Source organism: Terrapene carolina, unplaced genomic scaffold, assembly GCF_002925995.2.
Source record: "Terrapene carolina triunguis isolate 2854851 unplaced genomic scaffold, T_m_triunguis-2.0 Scaffold89, whole genome shotgun sequence".
Classification (NCBI taxonomy): domain Eukaryota; kingdom Metazoa; phylum Chordata; order Testudines; family Emydidae; genus Terrapene; species Terrapene triunguis.
In genome coordinates this window covers 29,777,839-29,791,575 of record NW_020664440.1, presented here as the reverse complement: position 1 = coordinate 29,791,575, position 13,737 = coordinate 29,777,839, and the positions used below count along the sequence as shown (strand labels likewise).

General features: G+C 44.4%; 1 protein-coding gene across 2 annotated transcripts in view; it reads left to right on the top strand.

Moving 5' to 3' along the window:
• Positions 1–2,604: 2,604 nt before the first annotated feature.
• Positions 2,605–13,737, top strand: part of RTN3 (reticulon 3) — a 36,030-nt gene continuing 24,897 nt past the window's right edge. Inside the window, exon 1 of one of the 2 annotated variants that reach the window (XM_024213600.3) lies at positions 2,605–2,995. In XM_024213600.3, the coding sequence (XP_024069368.2) occupies positions 2,866–2,995 (130 nt within the window). In that variant the 5' untranslated portion in view covers positions 2,605–2,865. The remainder of the gene's footprint in view (positions 2,996–13,737) is intronic. The other variant, XM_024213599.2, reaches the window with a different exon arrangement.

Sequence of the window (13,737 nt, the reverse complement as noted above, 5' to 3'; positions counted from 1 at the left end):
GTCTCGGTCATGGAACACCTTGAAGATAAGCCCCAAGACCTTTCATTTGCTATGATATTCTTTGGAAAGCCAGGGTAGGGGGTGTAAGACACCCGAGAGCTGTAAGAGAGCCACATTTCCTGCAGATTGAGCATAGAGGGGATGCATAAAACATGCCAAACCAGTAGGTTAAACATATGTCTCAATGGCACAGGAAAATTATGTCCCTGTTCTGCCTTGTCATGGGAACACAGAACTGGAAGGAAGCACTCCTGGGACATCGAGTCCAGTCCCCCACTATTGCAGGCAACCCCGTTTTATATTCAGAACATCTGATTTTCAAACTGATTTTTTTAAGGCCCAATGCATGATTTCTGAATGCTTCTCTCTAGCTAAGAAACAGGAAGCCTGGATTCTGTTCCCAGCTTTGCCTCTGCTTTGGTGAGTAATCTTGGGCAAGCCAAGCAAGTAACTTTTATATGCCTCAATTTCCGCATCTGTAAAATGGGGATAATGATACTGACCTTTGTAAAACACTTTGAGATCTACTGATGAAAAGTGCTATAGAAGAGCTACGTATTATAATAATATAAGGTATTTATCTGCCCCCATCACCATAGTATTTCAGCACCTCATATTCTATAATGGACAACCCCCCTGGAAGGAAGGGTTATTTATTCCTATTTTACAAATGGAGAAACTGAGGCACAGACAAGGTGACTTCCCCAGGGTCACACAGCAAGGCTGTGGCAGAATGGGGAATTGAACATGGATCTCTCAAGCTGAAGGCTAACGGCCCCACCGCTGGACTATCTTTTCTCATGTTTGGGTGGAAAGGGTGGCAATTCTGCTGTTTGCAAGAGGACAGTGAATTTGAAATGGATGGAAAATGTTTGTGCAACTTTTATGAAACTTTCATGTCCTTAAAAACAACAATTTTGCTTTCAGCCTTTAATTAAAGATTTTATCTTATTTATTACAAAATGTCTACAAGTTTCTCAGGTGAAAATATTTGTTCCCAAGCAATTTTACTTGTAGCATCTGTGCTGCCAGTAGGGTTCACTCAGCCTTCAGAGTCATTGCGGACTCCAGTGCGGCACTGTTGGGCACTGTGCTGCATGGTGAGTGATTCAGTAGGGGGCACTCTTCCCTCACACTCCATCCTGGCCCCATGACCCAGTGTGGTACAGTGCTGTTCCCTAAACACAGTGCAGGAAGAAGAAGCTGATTGAGGAGCCTACAAGTCTTATTACATCCTCTTCCTAGAGTTCAGAATAGAACCCAGGAGTCCTGATTCCCTGTTTCCACCTACTCTAGCCCACTAGACACTACTCCCTTCCTAGAGCTGTGGATAGAACTCAGGATTTCTGATTGCGGGTTGTTCCCAAACGCACTAGAAGCCACTCCCTTCTCTGATCCTACCTCTTAGGTAATGCTGCAGCAGAATGATGTGGTATTTCTCTATCTGGAGACCAAGATTGCCTCCAGTAGGCACTCAGGAAGAGAAACAGCCCTGATGGGAATAGGTTTGAAAGCAAATATGCATCAGCAACTGTTTAGGTTCTGCTGATGCATCAGAAATTCCAGAGTGGATGAAGTTAAGCCTGCCACATATTCAAATACCTGAAATGCAGTCTCTCCCACTTTGCCCTAAAGGGCACTGATAGCCTGTCCTTTGGGGCACGCAGTGATCCAATTCCTTAACCAGAGAATGGAAAGGTAAAATCACTGTGATAAGGAAACAAAAGACGTTATCTTAACCAGACCGATAAGCAGCAAAGTGCAGATAGCTCCTCCAGCCAGATCCGAAGCAACAATCCTCACAGCTAATGTAGGGGGCCCCAATCCTGGGACGATCACAGCGCTGGTGCAGCCATGCAGGGCTGTTGGCACTTTTGGATAGCAGCTTCTGGAGTCATTTGATTGCATCAAAAGCTCAATTTCCATTTATAAACAAAGGAAGTTTCTAGCTTCTGTGGTTGGGGAGAAAAGTTTGAAAGGATGATCCAGTTGTAACTAATGCTGTGGCATCTGCAGAGAGCCTGAGACAATAGCTCCAAGAACAGGGAGCCATCCTGAGTATGACCAACGCAGCCGTGCCTGTCTGTGACAATCACTCAGAGGGGAGCCACCCCAGGCACCTCTCAGTGGGGTGTTAAGTCCCAGCCCCATTGCTCTGGGGAGGGGCTGTTTGAAAGGAAATGTATTTAAATGCCTTTTTTTATTTGAGAGAGAAGGGGAAGATGAAAAGAAAATTGAAAGAGAAAAGAGGGAATGGGGAAATAGAGAAAATGAAAGCGACAAAACAAGAAGAGGGGGAAAGGAGAGAAATTATGGGAAAGAGTGGAGGGAAATAAATGAAAGAAAAATTCTCCCTTCCCATTAAACTCAAACCAAAGAATCAATTCAGAGCTGCATGCGCCCTCCTGCCTCGACTCAGCGGGGCGTCACCCGCCTTAGTCTGGTTTTCTGGTGCCCAGAGCGCATATGTTTAGTTTCAGGCTGAGATATTCATTACGCATGCGTAGAAGGATGAGGCACTCCGCCCTTGCCCACAGCGTAACGAGCAGCTTCCAACCCTGAAACTCAAGAGGCGCAGCAACCCGCACAGTCAATACCTCGCGTCCGTTGGCGCCTGCGCGTTGCGAGCCTCACTCTGTTCCAGCGGCGCATGCCCGGTGCCCAACCGTCCGGCCTCCACCTCCAAGGGCTTGCGTAGTGTACACCTTCTTCTCAGCCCTCCCCAATGGCACATGCGCAATGAGCAGCCCTCCCAATCTGTCCTAGGAGGACCGAGGTCCGTTGCGCGGCGTCACTCCAGTCCGTATCTTCCCGCCGTGAGGGACGGACGCTTAGTGTGTTGAGGCTCCTGTTGCTGTCGCGGAGATGGCCGACCCCGCCACCCAGTCGCCGTATATCTCCTCCTCCGCCGGAGGGGGCCCCTCTGAGCCGGGTACCACCCCGATCCCCGCGGGCGGCCGCGACTGTAAGGGGACGAGCTCCCAGTCCTGCGCTGGTAAGAGCCCGGGGGGAGGGTCAAGGAACAGCCGGGTTGGGGGGCAAATAGCCGGGGGTGGGGGGAGCGGCGGCGAATGGGGGGAACAGCCGGTGGACAGACTGGGGGGAGGTGGAACAGCCGGGTAAGTAGCTGGGTGGGCAGAGCCCGGGCGGCCGGCGGGGAACAGCCTGATGACAGCCGGGGGGCGGAGGCGTTGAGGAGGGAAAAGCCCGCGTGGGGGGTGGCGAGAGAGAGGAGCCGCCGGGGGGGGGGGGGGTCTGGCATTAGGGGCTGGGGGGGGGCAGTTTGGGTTTGGAGGGTGAGTGGGCGGTAAGATTTCAGTGGGCTGAGATTTGGGGCAAGGGGCCTCAGGCAGGAGGATGGATCGAGGCGAGGGGCGTGGGGTTCAGAGCTGTAGGATTTGGGGGAAGGGATGAGGTTTACTGTCTGTGGGGGCTAGTGAGGGACAAGGGTGGCAGGAATGTGGCGTGTGGGGCTTGAATTGAGGATGGGAGAAGCTCGAGGGACAGAGTTTAGGGGCATGGTTGTTTTTCAGGGGGCTGAGATTAGCGTAGGAAGCGGGTGGATTGGGGTGATAGTGGGAGTTAAGGCATGGTTTAGCATTCGGGGATGGTGGGGAGAGAATTGTGGTGGGGTTTGGATTAGGGCTGGGTAGATACTGTGGATTTTGGATGGTTAAGGGTGTGATTTTAGGGCAGGATGAGTTTTGGTGGGAGGCAGGGGATTGGGGACTCAGATTGGGGAGGTGGGGATTGCAGAATGTCTGTGTTGCACTTTCTAGTTTCATTCTGACAGTGACCCCTCTGGCATCAGAGCGGGGACTGGGTCAGGGAGCAGTGTCTGAACTGAAGGGAGGGGATAGAGCAGATTCCCTTTGCATTTGGTGGTGTTCACCCCTCCAGATCTTTCTGAACCTCCCAAACTGGGGATGTCTTTTACCATCTCTGTCTCTAAAGGACACTTCTGCAGAGCAACACATTTCTCCCTTTGGAGTGCCCCAAAACAGCAGGCATTGTCTAAAAATGAAGGAGGGTGGAGAGAGCACAATACCCGCTGGACCACCCCTCCACAAGGGGTGGGTGGCAGATGATGCAAGATGTATACACACATCCCATCCTCCTGCATTGTTTAATACCAGACATGGGCAGTGGGAAAATACATTAATTCCTAGAAAAATCCCTTTCTCAGTCAGACATTTCTCAGGGCAAGTGGAAGAGGGGTGGGGGGCTGGTGGAAACTTGCAGTGATCTCTGTTTTTGAGGGGGTGGTAACAATTGCAAATGCTCCCTTTTGTCATGTTGCAGCGCATTAAATGGAGTGGGGATGGAGGGAGAGCATATCAAACAAAGCAGTGTGTGGTTAAATCCCCCCTTCATTTAGGGGGAGCTGTCCAAAATAGGAGGAGGAGGCTGTGCTTTAGTTCCCTTTGTATCCCTGTCAGGCTCCGTGTTGGGAGCTGGCAAGCTAGCTTCCCTTGCAAAGATCTGCAGTGCAGATGCCTGGGGGGGGGGGGGGGGAGGAAGAACTGGGCAGGTGACAGCTCTTAAAGTGGCAGAGCCTCTTATAACAGCCATAACAATAAAAGACACAATTTCATCTTTTGACACACACATCCAGAGCAGAAATGCTTGATTAGTTTTAAAAATTCATGGCACGGGGCTTCCTTTTTAATTTGCTTACTATATTCCCTGTCTTCTGTGTGGGAATATGCCAGCCTGGCATGTTTTTCTCACTAGATAGAATTTATTTCATTTGGTTCAGAAGCTGGTTTTCCAGGGTGGCTGTAGACGCTGCTCATCTCACCGTATGAGCTGTATAACAGTTTCCACCTTTCCTCGTAAAGCCCCAACACCCTATTGAAATGCCAAGCGAGTCTAATCTTAAAGGAGATGAAATGGCTTTCCTACTTGTGAACAGGGCAGATCTGTAGGGTTAAGGGCAAGTGAAGCAGTATGAGGCAGCATGCTTTATACTCGCATGCTGTGGGGCTGAAGTCTGAATGTCTGCCTTTCTGGTACCTTGCGTCATGCTGCTTCTCCACCCCCTCCTCCCAGATGTTTTATTTGGTGCCTGAACTGGGGTGCAAAGGGAGGTTATTACTCAGCAGTTTAGTGCTTTGATTTCATGGTTATAGGTTAATCCATCACCCTGTCTGCTCTGAAATGCAGCCCTTTCACCCAGTATTTGAGGGCTATTTATTCTCTGATTCACCACAATTGTTTGATTCCTAGGATAGCTGAGTTGTTTCACAAACCTTTCTCCTCAAATCCTCCAGATAAGCTAATGCTCTATAAATGTTGAGCCATCTTGATGGCCGTTGGCACTACAGTTTAAGAGACAAGTTGTAATCAGGAGGCAGAATGGCTTCAGGGTCATGTTACTTCTAGAATCAGGTGTGGACTCTGTCCCCCAAGAAGATTAAATATGCACGGTCTGTGCCTTAAACTCAGATGAAAACATATGCAGGATGATATGCCACATCATTTTGGTACAACTTGCAGGCAACATCCATGTCTTCTGCTGTTGGAGAGGCAGTGTGATCTAGTGATTAGAACATGGGATGGGTGTCAGAAATCCTGGGTTCTTATCCTGGGTGTAACTTGCTTTGTGACCTTGGGCAAATCACTTGCCCTCTCTTCAGTTCAGTTTACCCATCTGTACCCAGGGGATTAAGCTAATTCAATGCTTGTTAATGTATCTATACTAAAAGCATAGGTAGCATACCAGATGCATTTTAAAAAGTGTTGGTTAAATCTATCTGGCTTTTTTTTCCATTCACGAAACCAAATGTTTATTACAGTACTTTGTATATCTTATCTGGATTCTTGTTTTTGTTCTAGATGTTGTTTGCACTGAATTTTTTTTAAATCCCACTGCAAATAACATTTAAAAAAAAAATCTGTGTGTTGTTAGTCCAAAATGTGGACTATCTCCTTCATTTGAAGGAGCAACACTTCTGTAGATTTAAAACCATCTGTTTGCCTAGTGCAGGGGTCGGCAACCTTTCAGAAGTGGTGTGCCAAGTCTTCATTTATTCACTCTAATTTAAGGTTTTGCGTGCCAGTAATACATTTTAACGTTTTTAGAAGGTCTCTTTCTATAAGTCTATAATACAACAATAGTTTAGTTATATATGTAAAGTAAATAAGGTTTTTAAAATGTTTAAGAAGCTTCATTTAAAATAAAATTAAAATGCAGAGCCCCCCGGACCGGTGGCCAGGACCCGGGCAGTGTGAGTGCTACTGAAAATCAGCTCGCGTGCTACCTTCAGCACGCGTGCCATAGGTTGCCTACCCCTGGCCTAGTGAATTGTTTATGCATGATGACTCGTGCCTGAGTTTCATTGATGCTGCACAGTCATAATTCCAGTTGGAGTCAATGAGAGCTGTTGGTCCTTAGCACTTCTGAAAAATCAGATTTTGTGCATGCTTAGTAAGCGAGAATAACACTATGAATATTATACAGTAACTCCTTAAATGTATAGACTTCTACTGACTTAAATCATAGCAAAGAAGTTAATTAAGATTTTATTACTGGTTACAAACCACTCATATGCATCTTATGTCATCAGGGTTGTCTTACACTGAACGCAATTTTTTTAAGCACTCTTATAGTTACCACTACAACCCAGCAAAATGCCTTGTACTTTCTGGCCTTCCCTTATCCCTGTCATTCAGCCTGTAAGATAACTTTAATACGCTATTTTAAATGATGCGGCTTGATTACCAGGCTACCCTGCCCACGTGTTTAGCATTTCATTTCAAGATGCAGTATTGTTCACTCTAAAAATTGTTACCCTTGTCCACATTTCTTTCCCTCCCCACCTTTCCCCACATAGCCTGAAGAAGATACCAGAGAACATTCAGTGTTCCAGAGAAACCCGGATACACAGGGTTTCTGTTGAGAGCTATACAGAAGTGATGTAGCCTAATGATTAGGGCATTGAACTGGGACTCAGGAATCCTGGGTTTTATTCCCAGCTCTACCAGTGACCTGCTCTGACTTTGAGCAAAGTACCTGCCATTCCATGCCTCAGTTTCCCCTCGCATTTTGTCGATCCAGATGAAGCTTTCTGGGGCAAGGATTTCTTTTATGCTAAGCACTATACATGGGACCCTGAGCTCATCTGGAACCTCTCCACTACTGGAATACAAATCAGAACCCAGTTAAGGCAAATCATTGGCCCTGTTTATAGATACTTTACTTTTTGCCGTTAGGGAATCAGCTTTATAATTCTCTGGGTCTTAGAAGGCAGGGAGATTGAGGTTTGTCTTCTCACTAGTGCAGGGACTTGGGTGTAGAAAATAGTAGTTGTTTCTGAGCTCTGTCACGGAGTCACTATAACAAGACACTTCACCTTGCTGTGTCTCAATTTCCCCCATGATATTTTTGTATTTTCCTTAGGGGACGGTTTTGAGCCTTAATGAATAAAGCATAATGAATCCTTGCTTGAAAGGTGCTGTAGAGCTGCAGAATATTTACTGCAAGTAATAATAGTTTCTTTTCTCCAGTGATCAGATTTGCTAGGGGAGAATGTGGGAAAACAATCCTGAGATTGAGAAATATGCAGACTTTAACCATAGACTTCTCAGCAACTTTTCACTCTGTTACTGTACTTAATTATGGAAGAGTTGACAGAAGAGGGGGGCAGGCCTTGTTTGCTTTCTTTATCATACCAAACCAGCTGCAGGGCTGCTGTGTATCATCAAGGTGCTGTCCTGGGCATTGTTTGGAAAGAAACTTACATAGCTAGTAGTTGGCTTTACTGCTTGTTGCATCACTGAAATGTTTCAGAGCCTGGCAGTGTCGTGAATAGACATGTTGCACTACACTGATACTGTAATTGCAATATTGCCAATGTAGGAACACCGTAGGAGCATTTGTGTTGCTACTGAATGCAGTCTGCAGCAGTAAGCGCTGGCTGCAGGCTTATTGTGTTGCTCCTGAACCTTCATTTTCTTCAACAATGGGAAAAAACATATCCGCTGTCCATATGAGACTGCACTGTTACCAGACAGTCACACAAATAGTCCTGTTTTGCAGCTAGAAAAATCAAAATGATGTGTGATCCTCTTAAGGAGAAAGCATGTGGGCTTTACTCCTGGATGTCTTCATGGTGTGAGCTGGGAATCAGCCTGCTCAAAGTAATGTGAAAAATTCGTAATTGTCCTTAAGCCAGTTTGTTGGTTTCAAGAAGTGGAAATCCTAGTGATATGAAGCTAGATGGAAGGGTAAGTGGATAGAGTACCTGAAATGAGAGGATGAAAACACACATGATTGTTTAAGAACAGACTCACTACTTCATTTGTGAACGGAAGGAACTTTTCGTTTATTGAAGAGGATGACAGAAGTCTTGAACTTTATTCTTTGGCGTTAAATCCAGGTGGCATGGTAGTTAGTATTGCTGCTGTATGGAAGGTCTAGATCAGGGATCGGCAACCTTTGGAACGCGGCCCGCCAGGGTAAGCACCCTGGTGAGCTGGGCCGGTTTGTTTACCTGCCACGTCCACAGGTTTGGCTGATCGCGGCTCCCACTGGCCGCGGTTCGCCGCTGCAGGCCAATAGGGGCTTACCGCGTGGCGGGCTGCGTGCCAAAGGTTGCCGATCCCTGGTCTAGATTTAACTTCTGATTTCTTGGGAGGATAGGCAGGAGTGCTTTGCTTAGTGCTCCCCTTTGGATGTTCATGAAGTGGTGTAAAGGGGATCTGAAGAGAGCCCCATCCACTCCCTGATCTCAAAATTGGCAGTTATAATGATCCAGGCTGTCCTTAAAACTCTGTCAGGGAGAAGGAGGACGCTATTGGTGGTTCTGACTTTGGTTGGCAAAACAAGTCAATCCTGTTTAATATTCTCCATTGGGAGGTGCATGAGAGGTCAGATATTAAGAAACACTGAAACCCTTAATTATGGCAGTGCTGCTGTAAGAAAACTCTACCGCTACCATACACCATGGTTCCACTAAGTGGTAAAGGCAAAGGCATCGAAACACTTCATCCAAGCACTGGTACTTAGTACCGCATTCTGTAGCCACTCTTTCACAACTGCTGTTGACTAGGGAGATCTACATTTGTCCTAGCAACAAAAGCGAGCGCTTAATTAATGGAAAATCACAGGGATGGCCTACAACAAAAGTGATCAAGGCTCCATGATTAAGGTTGTAAAACCTTTTGGTCTAACAAGCATAGTATTTTTGAAGCTTATACCACGCAGTCTGTGGTTATCAAACACTACAAATTCATTGATAAAACCTGATTTCAAGGCTTTATACAAATAGGTGGGCACAAAGAAATGGTGGTGGAGGAATCTGCAGGCCAGGAGACCCCCTTAACTTCATTGGTTGATTCCGAGAGCTAGTTAAGGTTGATAAAATTGCTACATCCATGACTGGACATTACATAGGCAGTTGGAGTAGAAATCTCCACTTGATTTGATAGAAACATAAAGTAAAAAAAAAAAAAGGCATAAGAGGTGCCTGAAAAGTCTATTCAACTGTATCTGAATTTGTATGAAAGTGTAGTTTCTGAAGCATTATCCTTATATTAAAGGGCCCTTTAGATGAGATTCAGAAGCTAGTCTCTTGAGTGAGTAACAAGCATTCTGTATCCTTGAAAGCTTCTCTGAGCCCCAGAAAGCTTTATTTTAAATAGCTAGTGGAGCGTGTGTTTGACTGCAACTAAATGGAAGGCTTCAGAGGTGTAGCCGCTGTTCATATTCCTCTTCCACTTCTTGCTTGGGGTTTGAACATTGGGGAGCATCAATATGTGGAATTAGTGTCAAGTTTGTAGCTATCCCCTCTCATCCATAGTTATTACTATTGCATGGCTTTGTAGCTCTTCATAAAAATAATATGCTTAATTTGAAGTATTTTTATCCATTATTTCAGTGTCTGATGGGACACAATGATGCAGATGCAGTTGTGACAAATAACCATTCCGTTACCTGAAATTGAACTTCTAACATAGCTCAGATCAAGTTTAACAATAACTTTATTTAATCAAATGCCTCACAAATGTGAGGTTAGTGACAAGGCTGTCAGCAAGCGTGTCTGCTATTCTGACGCTCCGTCTTGTGTGAGACATCCTAATTTCTCCCCCATAGCAGAGAAAGGCAAAGTTGCCAGCCTGCCTTCTGGTGTTGGGTGTACATTTTATTCAGCAGCAAAGAAATACCAGGCAGAATTACAACTCCCTGTCTGTATTGATGTGGGGAGTGCTGGTATGGGCAGTGTGCTGGTGAATTGGTTACCACCATAACTGGCAGCTCCCTGATCAATGATTAATTCAAGGGAGTACTAGCTAAGACATTCTTTACTAGTTAACAAAGGCTAACTTTGAAACTTCCCTGAAGAGTACATCTGCTCCCTTCAATCTCTGCAGATGGTCTCCTCATCTCAGCTGGCAGGTCAGTGATAGGATAGTCTTCTTGAAAAGGGTTGGACGGTGCTGGATAAGCATGCACTGCTGTTATCTATGCTGTACGATAAATATGGAGGACCTCTGTCTCCGGGCTGTGAAACCAGCACTAATTTCTAATGAAAAATTGAATCTCAAAACACGTAAAATACCAATGGCTGTGTGTCTGACGAATGAAGTTCTGAAGCTACAGAATGTAACTTTCTTTTAAATAATAAAACCCATCTGATGTGACAATTCAAAGGTGTATGTTATGAATCGGAAGTCCTTTCCATCTCAGCTAGCCGAAATGGCTTTATCTAATCGATAAGTTGCCCCTCTGCTTACAGAATCCAACAGGCTGTTGCCTAGCTGGGAGTTTTAAAGTAATTGGTTTGGTTTTGTAGCAGTTAAGATCACAGGCTTATCAGCATCCACTTAAAAATTACCGGCTTGATGATGGAGGAGAAATGAAGTAGTAATATTACACTCAGAGCAATAAAGTGATGCCAGAGCTAATAAGAAAAGCAAATTGTATTTCAAACCAGAAAGTAAGATCTTTGACTTTGATTTAGAGAGGCTGAAAGATGACCATCACAAGTTCTTGATGGGAAAACAGTAGCACCATTTTTGACTAGGTAAATAATGATCACGCTGCTTAGTTATATTGTGCTGTACTGTGTTTATACAATAAACACTTGTATAGCTAAAATATAATGGATTTCTGTTAGATAAAAGGCAGCATCTAACCAATGGGGACCCAGAACTGTACTGACAGTAATGCTTAGCACTCAGCACTTTATATCCAAGAATCTGAAAGCACTTCACAATAAGTTATTTTAAGTACTATAGATGAGAGAATTGAGTCACATAGAGAGTGATGTGCTCTGATGTCCTATAACAAGTGCTGAGAAACAGGGTGAGAGCTTGGGTCTCCTGGTGCACAAAAGTGCTTTATTTTACTGGATCCTGCTAAGTCTCAGTATAACCATTCCACTCATGGTTAATTTGCTATGCTCCACCTGTTAGATATTTCTTAGTGTATTTTAAGAATACTACTATATCTCCAGTGTTAAAGCACTGGGTCTAAATCTACAGGCCTCTCATAATACCCATAGAACACATGGTCCATGGGTCACTTAATCTGTCTGAATGTGAGTGTAGCTCCCAGCATTATGTGCTCTCTAAAGCAGATTTATCACCATGCTGGCAGCCTGCCCATATGGCCTCCAAACTTAATCCATTTGGCTAGACTGTCTTCACAGGTGTCCTGCTGAAGAGAGCTCACATGCTCTTTTTCACCCAATCACAGCTCCTAAATGAGAAACTTTAACCACAGCACAAACCATTCTCTGGCCCATCATTAGAGGAGAGCAGATGTCGTTGAGTTGAGCTTTATCTTCCTAGACAGCATTTAATAGTTGTTAGGCTAGCACCTAAAGTCTTCACTCAGACCAAAAACACTGAGACACTACAGCTCCAGGCTTTCTAGTGGAGTAGAGGAAGCCTTAATTCACTGGAGCATCTCTTGTTAAAACCTGTTGGTTATTCCTGATATAAAAGGGCAGGAGAGTGCAACAAGGAAATAAGTAGAAGCAGCACTAGGCCAACACTTTCACAGGTAACCAATGGTTTTGAGTGACTCAACTTTTCTTGGATGCCCACCTTAAGATACCATTAAAGCATCTTGATCTGAAGAGGGCAGGTGCTCCTCATTTACTGAATGAGGTTCCTTTAAAGTGTGGCAAACTGGTTAACCAAAAACTGAGATGCCCACAATTGCTAGTGACTTTTGAAAATCCCAGGCCTTAGTAAAGGGCTTGTTCAGAGATCAATATTACTAAGGTATATCTCTTCTGGATGGGGCTAATTGTTTTGTTTTGGGATGCTTTCTGGCATTTTGAGAGGTGATACAACCAGGTAGAAAATACTTGCAGTCCTTTGAAACTACAAAATCCTATAGCTATTGGCCGTGCTGGTTTTTTTTGGTCTGAGATGTAGGGTCTGTCGTAAAACAAGCTGAGTTTCAAACCACTAAAAATGTCAGGCTTGCAGTTGGTTTCCGAGAACTCTTTGCAAGCTTCTTACAAAGTCTGAGAAATCAAAATAAATGTTTACTTGAAGCTATTCCTATGGTTAAAGACATTAAATAGCCTCATTGGTAGAGCATCTGGGGTTTGAAAAGCATAATGAATGCAGGCACGGGATTTGAGATGAAAGAATCTTCATAATTCTCCATTGGATCTCTGTTCAGCTACACAGACCTAGGACTGAAGAATGCAATCTGAAGCCATACAATATGCTTTTGTCAATAGGAGACCCTGTGCAGACTCCTTATCCCAATCATGACTGATTAACAACTATAAACAGCCACTTTTGTTTACGCAAAGCAGAGATAAATAGTTCTTATGTTAAAATCTGCTGTTAAGAAGGGGTCTTGTGAGTGGGGGAAAAATAGACGGCTGTCAAGTTAGACTGGTAGACTCTCTTCCCATGGTGTAGACCCAGTGGAATTCTTGGCAAAATGTTTGCAACTTTGTTCCTGAAGTTCCAGAACTTGCTGTCCTTCTGTTTCCACAGGATTATAGTGGAAGGTAAATGAGTCATCTGCAGATATCTGAAGAGTTGGATAAACTGGTTCTGAGCAAACAAAAAAAACGACAGAGGGAACACGGTCTAGTGCTTCAAGCAAGAGACTGGGAGTAAGGACTCCAGGGTTCTATTCTCTTCTGTGCTACTGCCTTGTTATTGGACCTCAAGATTAAAGCTTTAGAGGTGGGAAACTGAGGCGGTGGCATTTGCTTGAGGTCACACAGGATCATAACAAATATAGTTGGTTCCTGGTCCCATGCTCAGTCCATTAGACCGTGCTGCCTCCAGTACATGGTATACCATGTACTTGAAATGTGAAAAATAGGCTTTTGAAATTTCATATGCCGAGACTGATGAACTCAGTATATGGTAAAATCAGTTAAAATTCTAAAGACCGTATTTTCACATCCATGTGAGAGACAAAAATCCCACTGAGTTGGCTGTCTTTCTTAGAATAGAGTCCAACAACTTCCTTTCTGCTGTTGCAAGTAAAAATAAGAATAAATCCCCTTGTTTCTAGACTGTCTTTTTTAGATATCTCTTAAGATAAGAACTGGTGCATTATGGGACAGTGGTGTAATGGTGGGGTTTTGGTTTGGAGATAAAGTGCACACATTAAATGAAGTAATAGAACTTCAGTATTTCTTTTTAGGAAGCACAGAATTAAAATGTGTCTTTTGCTTTTCTTTGCATAACGTGTATCTGATTTTAATGAAGGCTGTTTTAGATACCTGTTAGGAGATGCTATGAGAATAG